Consider the following 13,518-nt stretch of genomic DNA (forward strand, 5'->3'; position numbering starts at 1 on the left):
AGGCGCGCGAACGTCAAGAGTTCGAAGCGCCGCCCGGCCTATATTAACACGAAACAGAATTTCAGCGTTTTTCGGCATTTTCTTTAACAAAAGAAATTTTCAGGATGGTGTACTCCCTGTTTAACGTCTCCCAGCTAGAGCAGTTTTCTCTCTCTCTCCCTTCCTCCCCCCCCTCTCTCTATAAATAAATAAATAAATAAATAAAGGTAGGTTTGTAAATTCTAATAAATAAATAAAATAAAAACACTTTGTTTTATTTCTATGTATAAAAAGCAATATAATCTTGAGTATTAGGAATTTTATTAATGTCAATAGTAACATGAGAGTCAATAAAACAGTTTCTTTATATTAATTATTAAAAATCAAATATACACAGCTGAAATTAAAACAAATATTTTATATTAATAATTAAAAATCAAATATGCACAGCTGAAATTAAAATAAATATTTTATATTAATAATTAAAAATCAAATATGCACAGATAAAATAATAAATAGTAGACGGGATCGTACTTACAAATTGAGTAGAAAATTAAAAAGTGCAAGTAGCAAAATAAGAGTACATTTTTTTTCTAGTACAAAAGTACAATGTGTGAATGTGAAATTAAATGTCCTTTGCACTTGTTTTATTTGTATTTATTTAGATCAAATAGGTCAAGTACAAAGTACAAAAATCGCAAAAGAAAACTAATATACTTTTGTACTATTATTTTAATTTCTTTTTCTTTTAGTACAAAGACAAAGTACAAAAAATGTGAAATTACGAGTAAATGTACTTTTTTTTTTTTGGTAATTAAAGAAATACAAAAATGGAAAAGTACAAAGTACATTTTTTAGTACAAAGGGCGGGGAATACTTGAAAATGAAATTCTTAAGGTGAGTCCACACTCTACATAACACTATAATAGAATATTATCAAAAATAGGTATGAGTAAATATGTCTACATCTAAGTACATTCATTTTCTATCTACAATATTGGCCTTTTTTTAGCTTTTTTAAAAATAATAAAATTATTACAATAAAGAGTCAATAGTTAGATTTTATTATTTTAATTGTTATATTTAAATAGAAAATCAAAAACAAATTGAGCATAAATAATTAAAGCCACGACAATCAATTTAATACTCCAATGTCAGGATTTTTTCAATCATGTTTTTTTTTTACAAGAATTGAACCCACTGTCGATTTTTTTCTGTTTTAACTATTTAATTGTATTCTCTTTGCTTTTGTTGTGTTTACATAATATGTAAACACATATTATGTAGATTTTCTTGATTTTCTGTCACATTCAATTATTCTTTACTTAATTTTTGTTCAATTCTTGAACTAATTAATATTATATTTTCTTCATATTTCAATGTTCATTTTTTGGTCATTTTAAATTGTCGTACATATTTTTAATCAGGACATTAGAGGAAATGATTTTTTACATTGTATTATTTAATTTATTATGTATTCATCTTACTTTTTTTTATGTTGTTATATTTTATATAAAATTAAATTTATCGGTTCTAATAATAAAATTTTATTGTTGTATTTTACAACGACATGGTTGTCTCTTTCGAACATTTAAACGTAAATTGTTATGAAAATAAATAAAAAATAAACAGCAAATATTACAAATCCTAAAATTAAATCTCTCGCTCATCTTTTTCTCTCTTTCGCTCTCTCTCTTTCTCTCTCTTAATCTCTCTTTCTTTTTCTCTCTCTCTCTCTCTCCTTCGTCAGAGTCAGATCCCAATTACCTGTAGGTATTCAACGTATTGGGAGTTACAATTTTTACTGTGAATCTCCTTCGTCAGAGTCAGATCCCAATTACCTGTAGGTATTCAACGTATTGGGAGTTACAATTTTTACTGTGAATCACACTCCACAGGCATTTCAACGCTGAAAAGAGTAGTTTTTTCTTATGGTGGGTCCCGACTTGTGCAATGCAATGTGCAAAGCAACGTGCAAAGCATTTGCATTGCACGTTGCACGTAAAATCAAATCTGACGAATGCGAACGTTTTTCATGTATCCGAGAATTTTTGTACCGATACTCAACTAGTAATGGCCTATAGTAGGTACATCATTTGCATTGCATTGCACGATGCTTTGCAAACACGTCCAAACTAGTGCAACGCACATCAAAGACATTCGCCAGAAAACCGCCAACCTCTCGGATACCCACAAACGTTTGCTGCAATGTTCAAAAAACTTTGCTGCAACTTTCTCAAACACGTCCAAACTAACGAATTTCATTGCATTGCACAAGTCTGGACCCACCATTAAAGACATTCGCCAGAAAACCGCCAACCTCTCGGATACCCACAAACGTTTGCTGCCAATGTTCAAAAAACTTTGCTGCAACTTTCTCAAACACGTCCAAACTAACGAATTTCATTGCATTGCACGTTGCATTGCACAAGTCTGGACCCATCATCACATATAAGATATACCTCACTCACTATTTACCCATCTAAAATACACACCTACAGGGCCTTATTCCGCGAAAGTAAGGAATAATGAAAATCACTATAAGTTATAATACAGTAGAACCTCGATTATTTCAACTGATTGGGACCAGGGGTAGTTAAAATGATCACTTTCTATGATCTTTTCCTCTGATAAGATAGGATATCCTTTGAAAGAACAATGGATTTTGGAGTGGAAACAATCGAGGTTCTACTGTAATGGTTTACATGCGTCAAAGTTATAACAATTTACTCATGTAAACTAATTAATATACTTTATACACTAGAATAGAATATGATCTGTTTATTCTGCCAGAATGAGACTGAAAAGTCCCTCTTTCCCAGAAGTCCAAACAAGGTCTTATGTATTTGGTACAAAATAATTTTAACAATTTTACTGTAAATAACCATTTTAATCTTATTATTATTATTTTGCTTTTTTAAGTACACTAGTAATTTTCATTAGTTCATAATTTCGTGGAGTAAGGAGGCCCAGTTAGGTATACAGTTCTATATCATCGAGATTCTTACATGAATTGCACCTCCCCATCTCCCTCTTCCTCCCTTCGCATCGCCTTCCTTTTCTCCTCTATCATCGCTTTCCTCACATATAAGATATACCTCACTCACTATTTATCCATCTAAAATACACACCTGCAGGGCCTTATTCCACGAAAGCATGGAATAAATGAAAATCACTATAAGTTATAATACAGTAAAACCTCGATTATTTCAACTGATTGGGACCAGGGGTAGTTAAAATGATCACTTTCTATGATCTTTTCCTCTGATAAGATAGGATATCCTTAGGGTGATTGCTTTGGGCTGACATTTGGTTTTGGTCACAAAAATTTTACGAGTGGATGCCCTTCGCACTCAACCTTTCCTATCAAGCGTGCCGGGAGGCGCGCGAACGTCAAGAGTTCGAAGCGCCGCCCGGCCTATATTGACACGAAACAAATTTCAGCGTTTTTGGGCATTTTCTTTAACAAAAGAAATTTTCAGGATGGTCTACTCCCTGTTTAACGTCTCCCAGCAGTTTTCTCTCTCTCCCTTCCCCCTCTCTAAAAATAAATAAATAAAGGTAGGTTTATAAATTCTAATAAATAAAATAAAAACACTTTGTTTTATTTCTATGTATAAAAAGCAATATAATCTTGAGTATTAGGAATTTTATTAATGTCAATAGAGTAACATGAAAGTCAATAAAACAGTTTCTTTATATTATTTATTAAAAATCAAATATACACAGCTGAAATTAAAATAAATATTTTATATTAATAATTAAAAATCAAATATGCACAGATAAAATAATAAATAGTAGACGGGATCGTAGAATTTAACAGATTAGGGAGATTATTTTGTTGATAAAAAAAAAGTTTAGACTTTAGAACACAAATTCACAAACACAAAAGCACGAAATCTAGATCTACGAAAAGATTTTTTTTTGATTTGAGATGAATGAAAAATGAATGGGAGGTTGGGAGGATGGAGTAGGGAGATAGGTAGATACAGGATACTACGAGTTGCACTTGTTTCGACTTAAAGATGACACTTTTTGGACTAATGTCCAATTTTTACTTTTTTTTTTTTTAAGATGTTCAATACAGCTGTAGCCCAGTTAGCACACACGATAGAGGGAACTTTTAAAAACATGGTCTTTTCTTCCCAAAAATCAAAAAGAGAAAACCAGCCGTTCTGAGAACGGGCCTTTAATTTGTTTTGGATAAAGATCACTCCGAGAATGAATGAAATCCAAAATGTAATGCTTACAAATCAGACGCGCCACCAAATTTATTTCCCGAAACAAATTGAAATTGGTGTCAATTGGTCTATTGGTCAAGTACCAACCTACAATCGAGGTATTTTAGTGAAAAAGGTTTGCAAAACCAATTCTTCAAAAACTGACAACTTTGATTGGTTTTGTTTTGGATAAAGATCGCTCTGAGAATGAATGAAATCCGAAATGTAATGCTTACAAATCAGACGCGCCATCAAATTTATTTCCCGAAACAAATTGAAATGGGTGTAAAGAGAATACCCCATCAATCAATTGGTCAAGTACCAACCTACAATCGAGGTATTTTAGTGAAAAAGGTTTGCAAAACCAATTCTTCAAAAACTGACAACTTTGATTGGTCACAGTGTAGGTACACGAGACAGACGTCCCAAACAGCTGACTTCGCGAAACCTACATGTTTTTGTTTACATTTCGAGAAGACATATCGCGGAATCTACCAAACAGTGTTGCCAAGTCTTCATTTTGTACGATAATGCACACTTGACCAAAAACATGACTGTAGACAAGAAATCATTATCCATCAAATGCCAAAATCCAAAATCCGTCACTATAATACCGTAATAAAACCTGAATGCCTATAAGCGTCAGAATGTCTTGTTATGAACACTTGTAAACAAATGGAAGATGTGGCAATGGCAAAAAAGGAGAGGAAGATAATATAAGGAGAAGGAGAGTCATATTGGACCAAAATTTGACAATGGCAAATGGCATTAGGAAACTTTAAGAAGCAACAAAGAAGTCTACGAGATAGTTGAAAAATTAAGTGACGCAATAAAGAAACATTTATCCATCAAATGCCAAAATCCAAAATCCGTCACTATAATACCGTAATAAAATCTGAATGCCTTTATGCGTCAGAATGTCTTGTTATGAACACTTGTAAACAAATGGAAGATGTGGCAATGGCAAAAAAGGAGAGGAAGATGTGGTTCACAGTTGGCCAAATTCGACAAAAAAAATGCACACTGAGTACGGATTTTTTCAAAATCGCGTGCGGATTAAAAAAAATGGTGATTTTTGGCTTCATTTCTCAACTGTCCATCTTTTCGAACCTCCTTGGTATCGAAACTATCGATATTTCATGAAATCGATTAATCGATTGATAAGAAAAACGATATAGCGAAAAATATTACAGGCAAACAGGAAATGAAAAAAAGAAACACGTCAAAACAAAAATCGTAAAACTCCAAACTCCAAAAAGTTCGTCAGTGGTTCTGGTTCAGTGTTCAGTCTAGTGATGGGACTCGAGTGAGATTTTTCAACTCGATTATTTTCTACTCGATTATTTTCCAACTCGAGTTGTAACTCGAGTGGAAATTAATCGAGTTGAATATTTATTCCTGGAAATTACACCGTGCCGATTTCTCACTCGATAGTCGAGTAGGCGAGCGAGTCGCTGATATTCGGGTTTACGTTCGGAAACTCTCGGCATACGGGTATACCACTATACCCCTCCCCCTCTTCAGTTCTCTTTCTTGCATCATCATCTACAGCTAGTAAATCAAGTCTTTCTAAATTGTCTACTTCTTTTATCTTGTCTTTCCTATCACTTTCGCTTACTAGTTCTTTTAATTTGTCAACTTTTTCAACTTCGCCTAACTCTTTTGGTCTGTCTTCTTTGGAATGCACTGGTCAAGTCTTTCTAATTTGTCTACTTCTTTTATCTTGTCTTTTCTATCACTTTCGCTTACTAGTTCTTTTAATTTGTCAACTTTTTCAACTTCGCCTAACTCTTTTGGTCTGTCTTCTTTGGAATGCACTGCTTCTTTGGTGTCTTGTGATTTCTCTTTGGGGTCTAGTTTCTCTTTGGAATTTGCTGTCACGACTTGACTGTTTGCCGGGCTAATTTGTTTGATTAGCACATCTTTAAGTTTATCTTCACAAAGAAACTCCATTAACATTTTACAGAAGACGGGGTTGGCGTTTTTCGTCAGCCACTCAATCAGCCCTAACTAGGGTGATTGGATTGGGCTGACATTTGGTTTTGGCTACAAAAATTTTACGAGTGGATGCCCTTCGCACTCAACCTTTCCTATCAAGCGTGCCGGGAGGCGCGCGAACGTCAAGAGTTCGAACTAGGGGCATTAGTTATGGTTTCCTTTTCCAAGCTAGCACGTACGTTGTTATTTCTAGAGTTGAGCACAGCATCAGACATGCCACCTTCTGTGTTCCTATTTGTAGAATCTCCTTTCTCTAAGCTCGTTTTTCCTAGATCATTCATTTTCCCTATATTTTCCACACTTATCTTCCCTATCGACCTTCGTTCCGCGCTTACCTTTACACATTCTACGTTTGGTTTCGGAGCTCCGTTCTCTCTTGACTGGACTAAGTCTGTGACCGTTTTGGCTGGACTAATTCGAGAGTTCAAGTTACCATTTTCCGTACTTCCTTTCACTGGGCTATTTCGAGTATTTGACGGAGTAAAGTTATTCACATTTCGAATCACATTGATGTTGACTACTTTGTTCGCGCCGCTCTCCGGTGTTAGGATTGTTCGCAGGTTAATATTTCTCTCCGCGGAGACACCGCTTCTCCCGGTCACTCTCGAGTCTCTTCCTTCGCTTGGCGGGCGGGAGCCACTCCTTCCGCCAACTCTCAATTCTCCTTCGCTAGGCGGGCGAGAGCCTTCCCTCTCGCGTCGTGACAACCTCACCGGGCTGGCGGCATCGCTGAATTTCCCCGGCGAGATTCGTGTCGTGCTCCCCAGCATCGCGCGGAACTCCGGATTGAGCAGTTTCATCACCGGGATGGGCGAGCCTGTCCCGCCCTCGTCGCGGTCCAGCGTGATTACTTCCGGCCCGCCCGGCGCGGCGCTCTCGCCCGGCGAGCTGTCTCTCGCGTGGCTACTCCCATTGGAAAGATGGTTGGCGGGGAGCGAATGTCCGGGCCGCGTGAGAGATTGGCTGGTTCGCGTCAGGGAGGTGTCGGAGCGGGTAGGTTTGACCGGGCGGTTGATGTTGTAGGTGAGATTCTTACAGGAGGCTTTCTCCAGGAGTTCCACACGACGACGTATGTCCGAATCCACCTGGAAATTTATACATACAAAGGTAAGTAATTATTGCTAGTTCAAATCAAATCTTTTTTTCTTTTTTCTGGTGGCTACTCGACAGTCCTCACGAGGCTGAGTGCACCCCGAACTCCAAGCACAGGGTCGGAAAAACTTCGAACCCGGAATCTCCGGCGTACAAGCCTAGTGTGACACCCACTCGGCCACTGAGACTGCTTTTCGAGCAGTATTCATATTTGAATATACTCATATTCTTACCTGATCTGGACTCGAACCCCCAACCTTCCCATCGCCATTCCTTCTCGATCCCGCATCCCCATTGCTCCTATTCAACAGGTCCCCATTCTGTCCATACAGCGGGGAGTCCCCATTGCAACTCAGTCCCGTAGGGCAATGGGTTCGGTCCCCATTTCGTATCCTATTCAAATCCAGCACGACTGGGGTAGATTTCAGAGGCGACCGGTAAGGGCTTTGATGGGATCGGGATAGACGCGTGCCGGCAGCGGAGGGGTCCGAGAAATCCCGGGATAGCCGCTGGGTGCCGTTCGATGAGGGGTTCACATCGTGGGTTCGGTCCCCATTTCGTATCCTATTCAAATCCAGCACGACTGGGGTAGATTTTAGAGGCGACCGGTAAGGGCTTTGATGGGATCGGGATAGACGCGTGCCGGCAGCGGAGGGGTCCGAGAAATCCCGGGATAGCCGCTGGGTGCCGTTCGATGAGGTGTTCACATCGCGAGACAACCTGTAAACAATAACAATAAAATATCAGGCCGTGACGTCAGAGTTTAAGATTCACCGCTATTTTTACTTTCTATTACCCTTACGTATAGGGAACCTATACAAGGTAATGAGAAAGTATTGCAATCGGTCCAAATTTTTTAAATCGGTTCACATCGCGAGATAGCCTGTAAACAATAACAATAAAATATCAGGCCGTGACGTCAGAGTTCAAGATTCACCGCTATTTTTTAAATCGATTTATCTCGGGATCTAGAAGTCGTAGAAGAAAAAGAAAAATTCCGTTGGTCCTCGTTTTTCCTGTTCTTTGACTTTGAAACCTCATCCAAGTAAGCGCAACTGATCTATTGAACTCTTCAAAGTTATTTGACGAAAACTTGTTTCTGAGCATTTGCAGATACGAGTTTTCATCACATAATGTTAGAGAGTTCAGTTAACGGGACGGGACGCTAATTTTGGTTGCAAAAACTCTATTATTCAAAACAAAATTGACGATTTGCATTTGGGTAAAAATTGTCTTCAACAGATAAGGTTCGTTCTCGGAACGGCAGGCTTTCTCCTATCCTGTCTTTCTTCTCTTCGATTTCGCGACGATAAGACCTTAGCAGTTACAGTTCCCTCTGTCAACAAAGCTCTTAAAAAAAAAAAATCTACATGACATTACCTTTGCGTGCCGTTAGCTGAGGTGTTCGAGTAATTATCCAGCATACTGAGTTTAATGTAGGACTGGCGAGATGGGTCACCGTTGGTGTCTGACTGGGGGTACTTTGATGGTGACGTTACACTGACCTGGGTAGGGAACGTAAAAAAAAGGCAGATAAAATTGAGTTCTACTCCAGTGGCAACGCGCTAGCTTGCCATACAGAAGGTCTTGGATTCGATGGCCAATACCGAAAAAAAATATGCATGCATGCGTATTTCTTATCAGGGCCGTATCCAGGATTTCGAGGGGGCCCAAGGGTTTGAAGTGACCAAAGGTGGATGCTCTAAATTTTTTAGAGTCTCGCCCACAGTAGAGGAGAAAAATGAAGCTCGAAAAAAAAAGAAAATAAATTAAAAGCGAGGGAACAATTTCATGTGTGACATGAAGCCTACCACAAATCGCTTTTCGGAGGTTTCATGTCTCACATGAATCCTACCGTATTTGAAAAAAATGTTTTGTTTACGTCTGACTGTAACAACAACGCTTGAGTTTCATGTGGGACATGAATCCTACCGTAAGAGCGATTCTGGTGAAATTGATTCTGTACGCAAAAGGCTAAGATCTAGTGAAAAAGCGGTGTAAAGTGAGTAAGGCTGGTGTTTTACGGTCGAGTGTACTGGCGGGCGGAAAACACTGCCTTTACATCTCAAGCCAATAAATTATACCGGTATTACCAATATACCAATTTATTATGACGGTTTCACCGACGTATTATACCAATTTTCCACCGGTTTGAACGGTGCTTTAGGTCTGTTGAACCTCCTCATTTATTTGGGAGGGAGGTGGTACCTATGAAACAACATAATATCAGAAGGAACATTTTAATTTGATTACATTGACCACTTCTCTATTTTTTTTTTTTTTTTTTTTTTTTAAGAGGTTTGACAGAGGGAACTGTAACTCTAGGGTCTTATCGTCCCGAAATCGGAGAGAGAAGGAAGACAGGATAGGAGAAAGCCAGCCGTTCCGAGAACGAACATTATCCCATCAGGATAAAATCCGCCCCGGGCGGGAATCGAACCCGCGGCCTAGCGCTTACAAGGCAGACGCACTACCAACTAAGCTAACTAGGCTGGCAACTATTATTTTTAAGCGGTTCTCATCATGAGGACCTGAAGAGAGAAAGAAAAAGCCTGGTGTGAATATCACGTAACTTTCTATTTATCTATGTTATAGTATTTTTAAGCGGTTCTCATCAACACCTGGGTTTGCACACATAATTTTCCCATGACATTATGGAAATATGTAGGAACTTGAAAAAAAAAGAAGAAAAAAAAATCCAGAAGTTTTCAACTTTTGACGAAAAATTTTGAAAAAAGAAGAAGAAAAAATCCAGAAGTTTTCAACTTTTGACGAAAATTTTTGAAAAATGAAGAAAAAAAAATCCAGAAGTTTTCAACTTTTGACGAAAAATTTTGAAAACACGGAAAATTGTTGATAAAAAAAAAGTCTTGAAAATCCGAATTTAGTGAATCCAAGAGATTCTCACTCGGGGACTGGATTTGTTTGATTCACAATAGTAGAAGATAGGGATTCCAAAGATAGAAGTAGAAAAATGCGGCTTTGTAAAAAATAAATAAATAAATAAATAAAGGGAATCCAAAGGATTTAGAACCTTGAATCATCCTTCAAATCGGATTCTATTGATATAATAATTAAAGATAATAATCTAATATATAAAAAACACCTTATAGAAACTTCACTTTCTCAACAAGTAAAGGTGTTTCTCTCAATACCTCCATCTATGTTATAGTATTTTTAAGCGGTTCTCATCAACACCTGGTTTTCACACATAATTTTCCCATGACATTATGGAAATATGTAGGAAATTGAAAAAAAAAAGAAAAAAAATCCAGAAGTTTTCAACTTTTGACGAAAAATTTTGAAAACACAGAAAATTGTTGATAAAAAAAAGTCTTGAAAATCCGAATCCAGTGAATCCAAGGGATTCACTCGGGGACTGGATTTGTTTGATTCACAATAGTAGAAGATAGGGATTCCAAAGATAGAAGTAGAAAAATACCCCTTTGTAAAAAAAAAAAATAATAATAATAAAGGGAATCCAAAGGATCCAGAACCTTGAATCATCCTTCAAATCGGATTCTATGGATTAAATAATTAAAGATAATAATCTAATATATAAAAAACACCTTATAGAAACTTCACTTTCTCAACAAGTAAAGGTGTTTCTCTCAATACCTATAAACAGAATGAACCAGTGTCTAGTATTTAATAAACAGGTATGATATTTATCTATAAGGTACCAATCTCGTAATCTAGTATTCCCATCAGTACCTTATATGACAAGTACAAATCTATTACAGTCAATGGCATTCCAAACATAGCTACTAAGCAGACCCAACCATAGTGACAACATGTCAGCCAATAGATCAGTTGCGCTTACTTGGGTGATGTTTCAAAGTCATAGAGCAGGAGTATTTATCTATAAGGTACCAATCTCGTAATCTAGTATTCCCATCAGTACCTTATGTGACTTCCCATCAGTACCTTATATGACAAGTACAAATCTATTACAGTCAATGGCATTCCAAACATAGCTACTAAGTAGACCAACCCTGGTGACAACATGTAAGTGTGTCAGCCAATTGAATGGAAAATAGAGTATCCAATCATTGAATCATTCCAAGCCAGCCTAGTTAGCTTGAAGGTAGTGTGTCTACCTTGTGTGCATTAGGTCGCGGGTTTGATTCCCGCGCAGGGCGGATTTTATAGTAAACAGGTAATATTCGTTCTCAAAACAGTAAGCTTTTCCTAACTGTAACTGCCAAAGTCTTATAATCCCAAAATCAAGGAGAGAAAGAAGCACAGGATATGAGAAAACAGGAGAAACAAACTTTATGCCTTCAGGATAAAATCTGCCCCTGATAGGAATCAAACCTGTGGCCTAGTGCTTATAAGGCTAACTAGGCAGGTAAAGTCACTTATATTTTGATTGAAAATATTTTAATGGATCACGTTCTGTGTTAGTGTTGACCCAGCACCTGAATCAGAAGAAATCAAATGGGCATACTCACTGGTGTACGAAGTGTATCCTGACACACAGCGGGCTAGATTGACATAGGACAGAACTTTAAAATCAGTGCTTGGAAATAATCAAATGTTCATACTTACTGGTATATGAAGTCAGAGATGTGTATCCCGAAACACAGCGGGCTAGATTGACATAGGACGGAACTTCAATATCAGTGCTTGGAAATAATCAAATGGTCATAATACTCACTGGTGTACGAAGTCAGAGAAGTGTATCCCGACACACAGCGGGCTAGATTGACATAGGATGGAACTTTAATATCAGTACCAGTGGGTGACGGGGAGAGCAGGGCAGGATCAGTGACGGCAGAACCTCCACCGCCCTGGTTCATCATGTGAGACGAGGACCTCACGTGAAAACCTGACACCTTTCAAACGAATAGTTTTTCTGACGAATAGATTTGTACTCGAATAGAAACTGTATGTTGCAATAATATGTGGCGAGTGCCACCTGGAATGAAAGTAGAATAGAATATACCCTGTTTATAGTGCCAGAATGAGACAGAAACATCCCTTTACTCCTGCAGTCTAAATGAGGTCTTACCTACTTTTTTACTTAAGTTTTCTTATATATAACTTAAGTAAAAAAGTATTTACAAAGGATGTCAAAATTAAATAAATTAATTAATAATGAGGTCTTACCTATGTATTTGGTACAGTTAGGGCCATTGGTTATGGTTTCCTTTTCCAAGCTAGCACGTACGTTGTTATTTCTAGAGTTGAGCACAGCATCAGAAGTGCCACCTTCTGTGTTCCTATTTGTAGAATCTCCTTTCTCTAAGCTCGTTTTTCCTAGATCATTCATTTTCCCTATATTTTCCACACTTATCTACCCTATCGACCTTCGTTCCGCGCTTACCTTTACACATTCTACGTTTGGTTTCGGAGCTCCGTTCTCTCTTGACTGGACTAAGTCTGTGACCGTTTTGGCTGGACTAATTCGAGAGTTCAAGTTACCATTTTCCGTACTTCCTTTCACTGGGCTATTTCGAGTATTTGACGGAGTAAAGTTATTCACATTTCGAATCACATTGATGTTGACTACTTTGTTCGCGCCGCTCTCCGGTGTTAGGATTGTTCGCAGGTTAATATTTCTCTCCGCGGAGACACCGCTTCTCCCGGTCACTCTCGAGTCCCTCCCTTCGCTAGGCGGGCGGGAGCCACTCCTTCCGCCAACTCTCAATTCTCCTTCGCTAGGCGGGCGAGAGCCTTCCCTCTCGCGTCGCGACAACCTCACCGGGCTGGCGGCATCGCTGAATTTCCCCGGCGAGATTCGTGTCGTGCTCCCCAGCATCGCGCGGAACTCCGGATTGAGCAGTTTCATCACCGGGATGGGCGAGCCTGTCCCGCCCTCGTCGCGGTCCAGCGTGATTACTTCCGGCCCGCCCGGCGCGGCGCTCTCGCCCGGCGAGCTGTCTCTCGCGTGGCTACTCCCATTGGAAAGATGGTTGGCGGGGAGCGAATGTCCGGGCCGCGTGAGAGATTGGCTGGTTCGCGTCAGGGAGGTGTCGGAGCGGGTAGGTTTGACCGGGCGGTTGATGTTGTAGGTGAGATTCTTACAGGAGGCTTTCTCCAGGAGTTCCACACGACGACGTATGTCCGAATCCACCTGGAAATTTATACATACAAAGGTAAGTAATTATTGCTAGTTCAAATCAAATCTTTTTTTCTTTTTTCTGGTGGCTACTCGACAGTCCTCACGAGGCTGAGTGCACCCCGAACTCCAAGCACAGGGTCGGAAAAACTTCGAACCCGGAAT

General features: G+C 38.7%; 1 protein-coding gene and 1 long non-coding RNA gene across 2 annotated transcripts in view; both read right to left on the reverse strand.

Moving 5' to 3' along the window:
- LOC103519548 overlaps positions 1-13,368 on the reverse strand; it is a gene marked incomplete at its 5' end in the record, with an annotated part of 29,807 nt that extends 16,439 nt beyond the window's left edge. Inside the window, 7 exons of the mRNA XM_026831008.1 lie at positions 5,889-6,137; positions 6,332-7,282; positions 7,523-7,825; positions 8,160-8,172; positions 8,670-8,794; positions 11,984-12,127; positions 12,619-13,368. Of these exons, the coding sequence (XP_026686809.1) occupies positions 5,889-6,137; positions 6,332-7,282; positions 7,523-7,825; positions 8,160-8,172; positions 8,670-8,794; positions 11,984-12,127; positions 12,619-13,368 (2,535 nt within the window). The remainder of the gene's footprint in view (positions 1-5,888; positions 6,138-6,331; positions 7,283-7,522; positions 7,826-8,159; positions 8,173-8,669; positions 8,795-11,983; positions 12,128-12,618) is intronic.
- LOC113471676 lies at positions 501-2,011 on the reverse strand. The gene is made up of 2 exons (XR_003394285.1): positions 1,821-2,011; positions 501-1,746 (listed from the first exon to the last, which is right to left on the reverse strand). It is a non-coding gene; the product is annotated as an uncharacterized LOC113471676 (long non-coding RNA).
- Positions 13,369-13,518: the final 150 nt, after the last annotated feature.

Source organism: Diaphorina citri, unplaced genomic scaffold (assembly GCF_000475195.1).
Source record: "Diaphorina citri unplaced genomic scaffold, Diaci psyllid genome assembly version 1.1 scaffold2789, whole genome shotgun sequence".
Classification (NCBI taxonomy): domain Eukaryota; kingdom Metazoa; phylum Arthropoda; class Insecta; order Hemiptera; family Psyllidae; genus Diaphorina; species Diaphorina citri.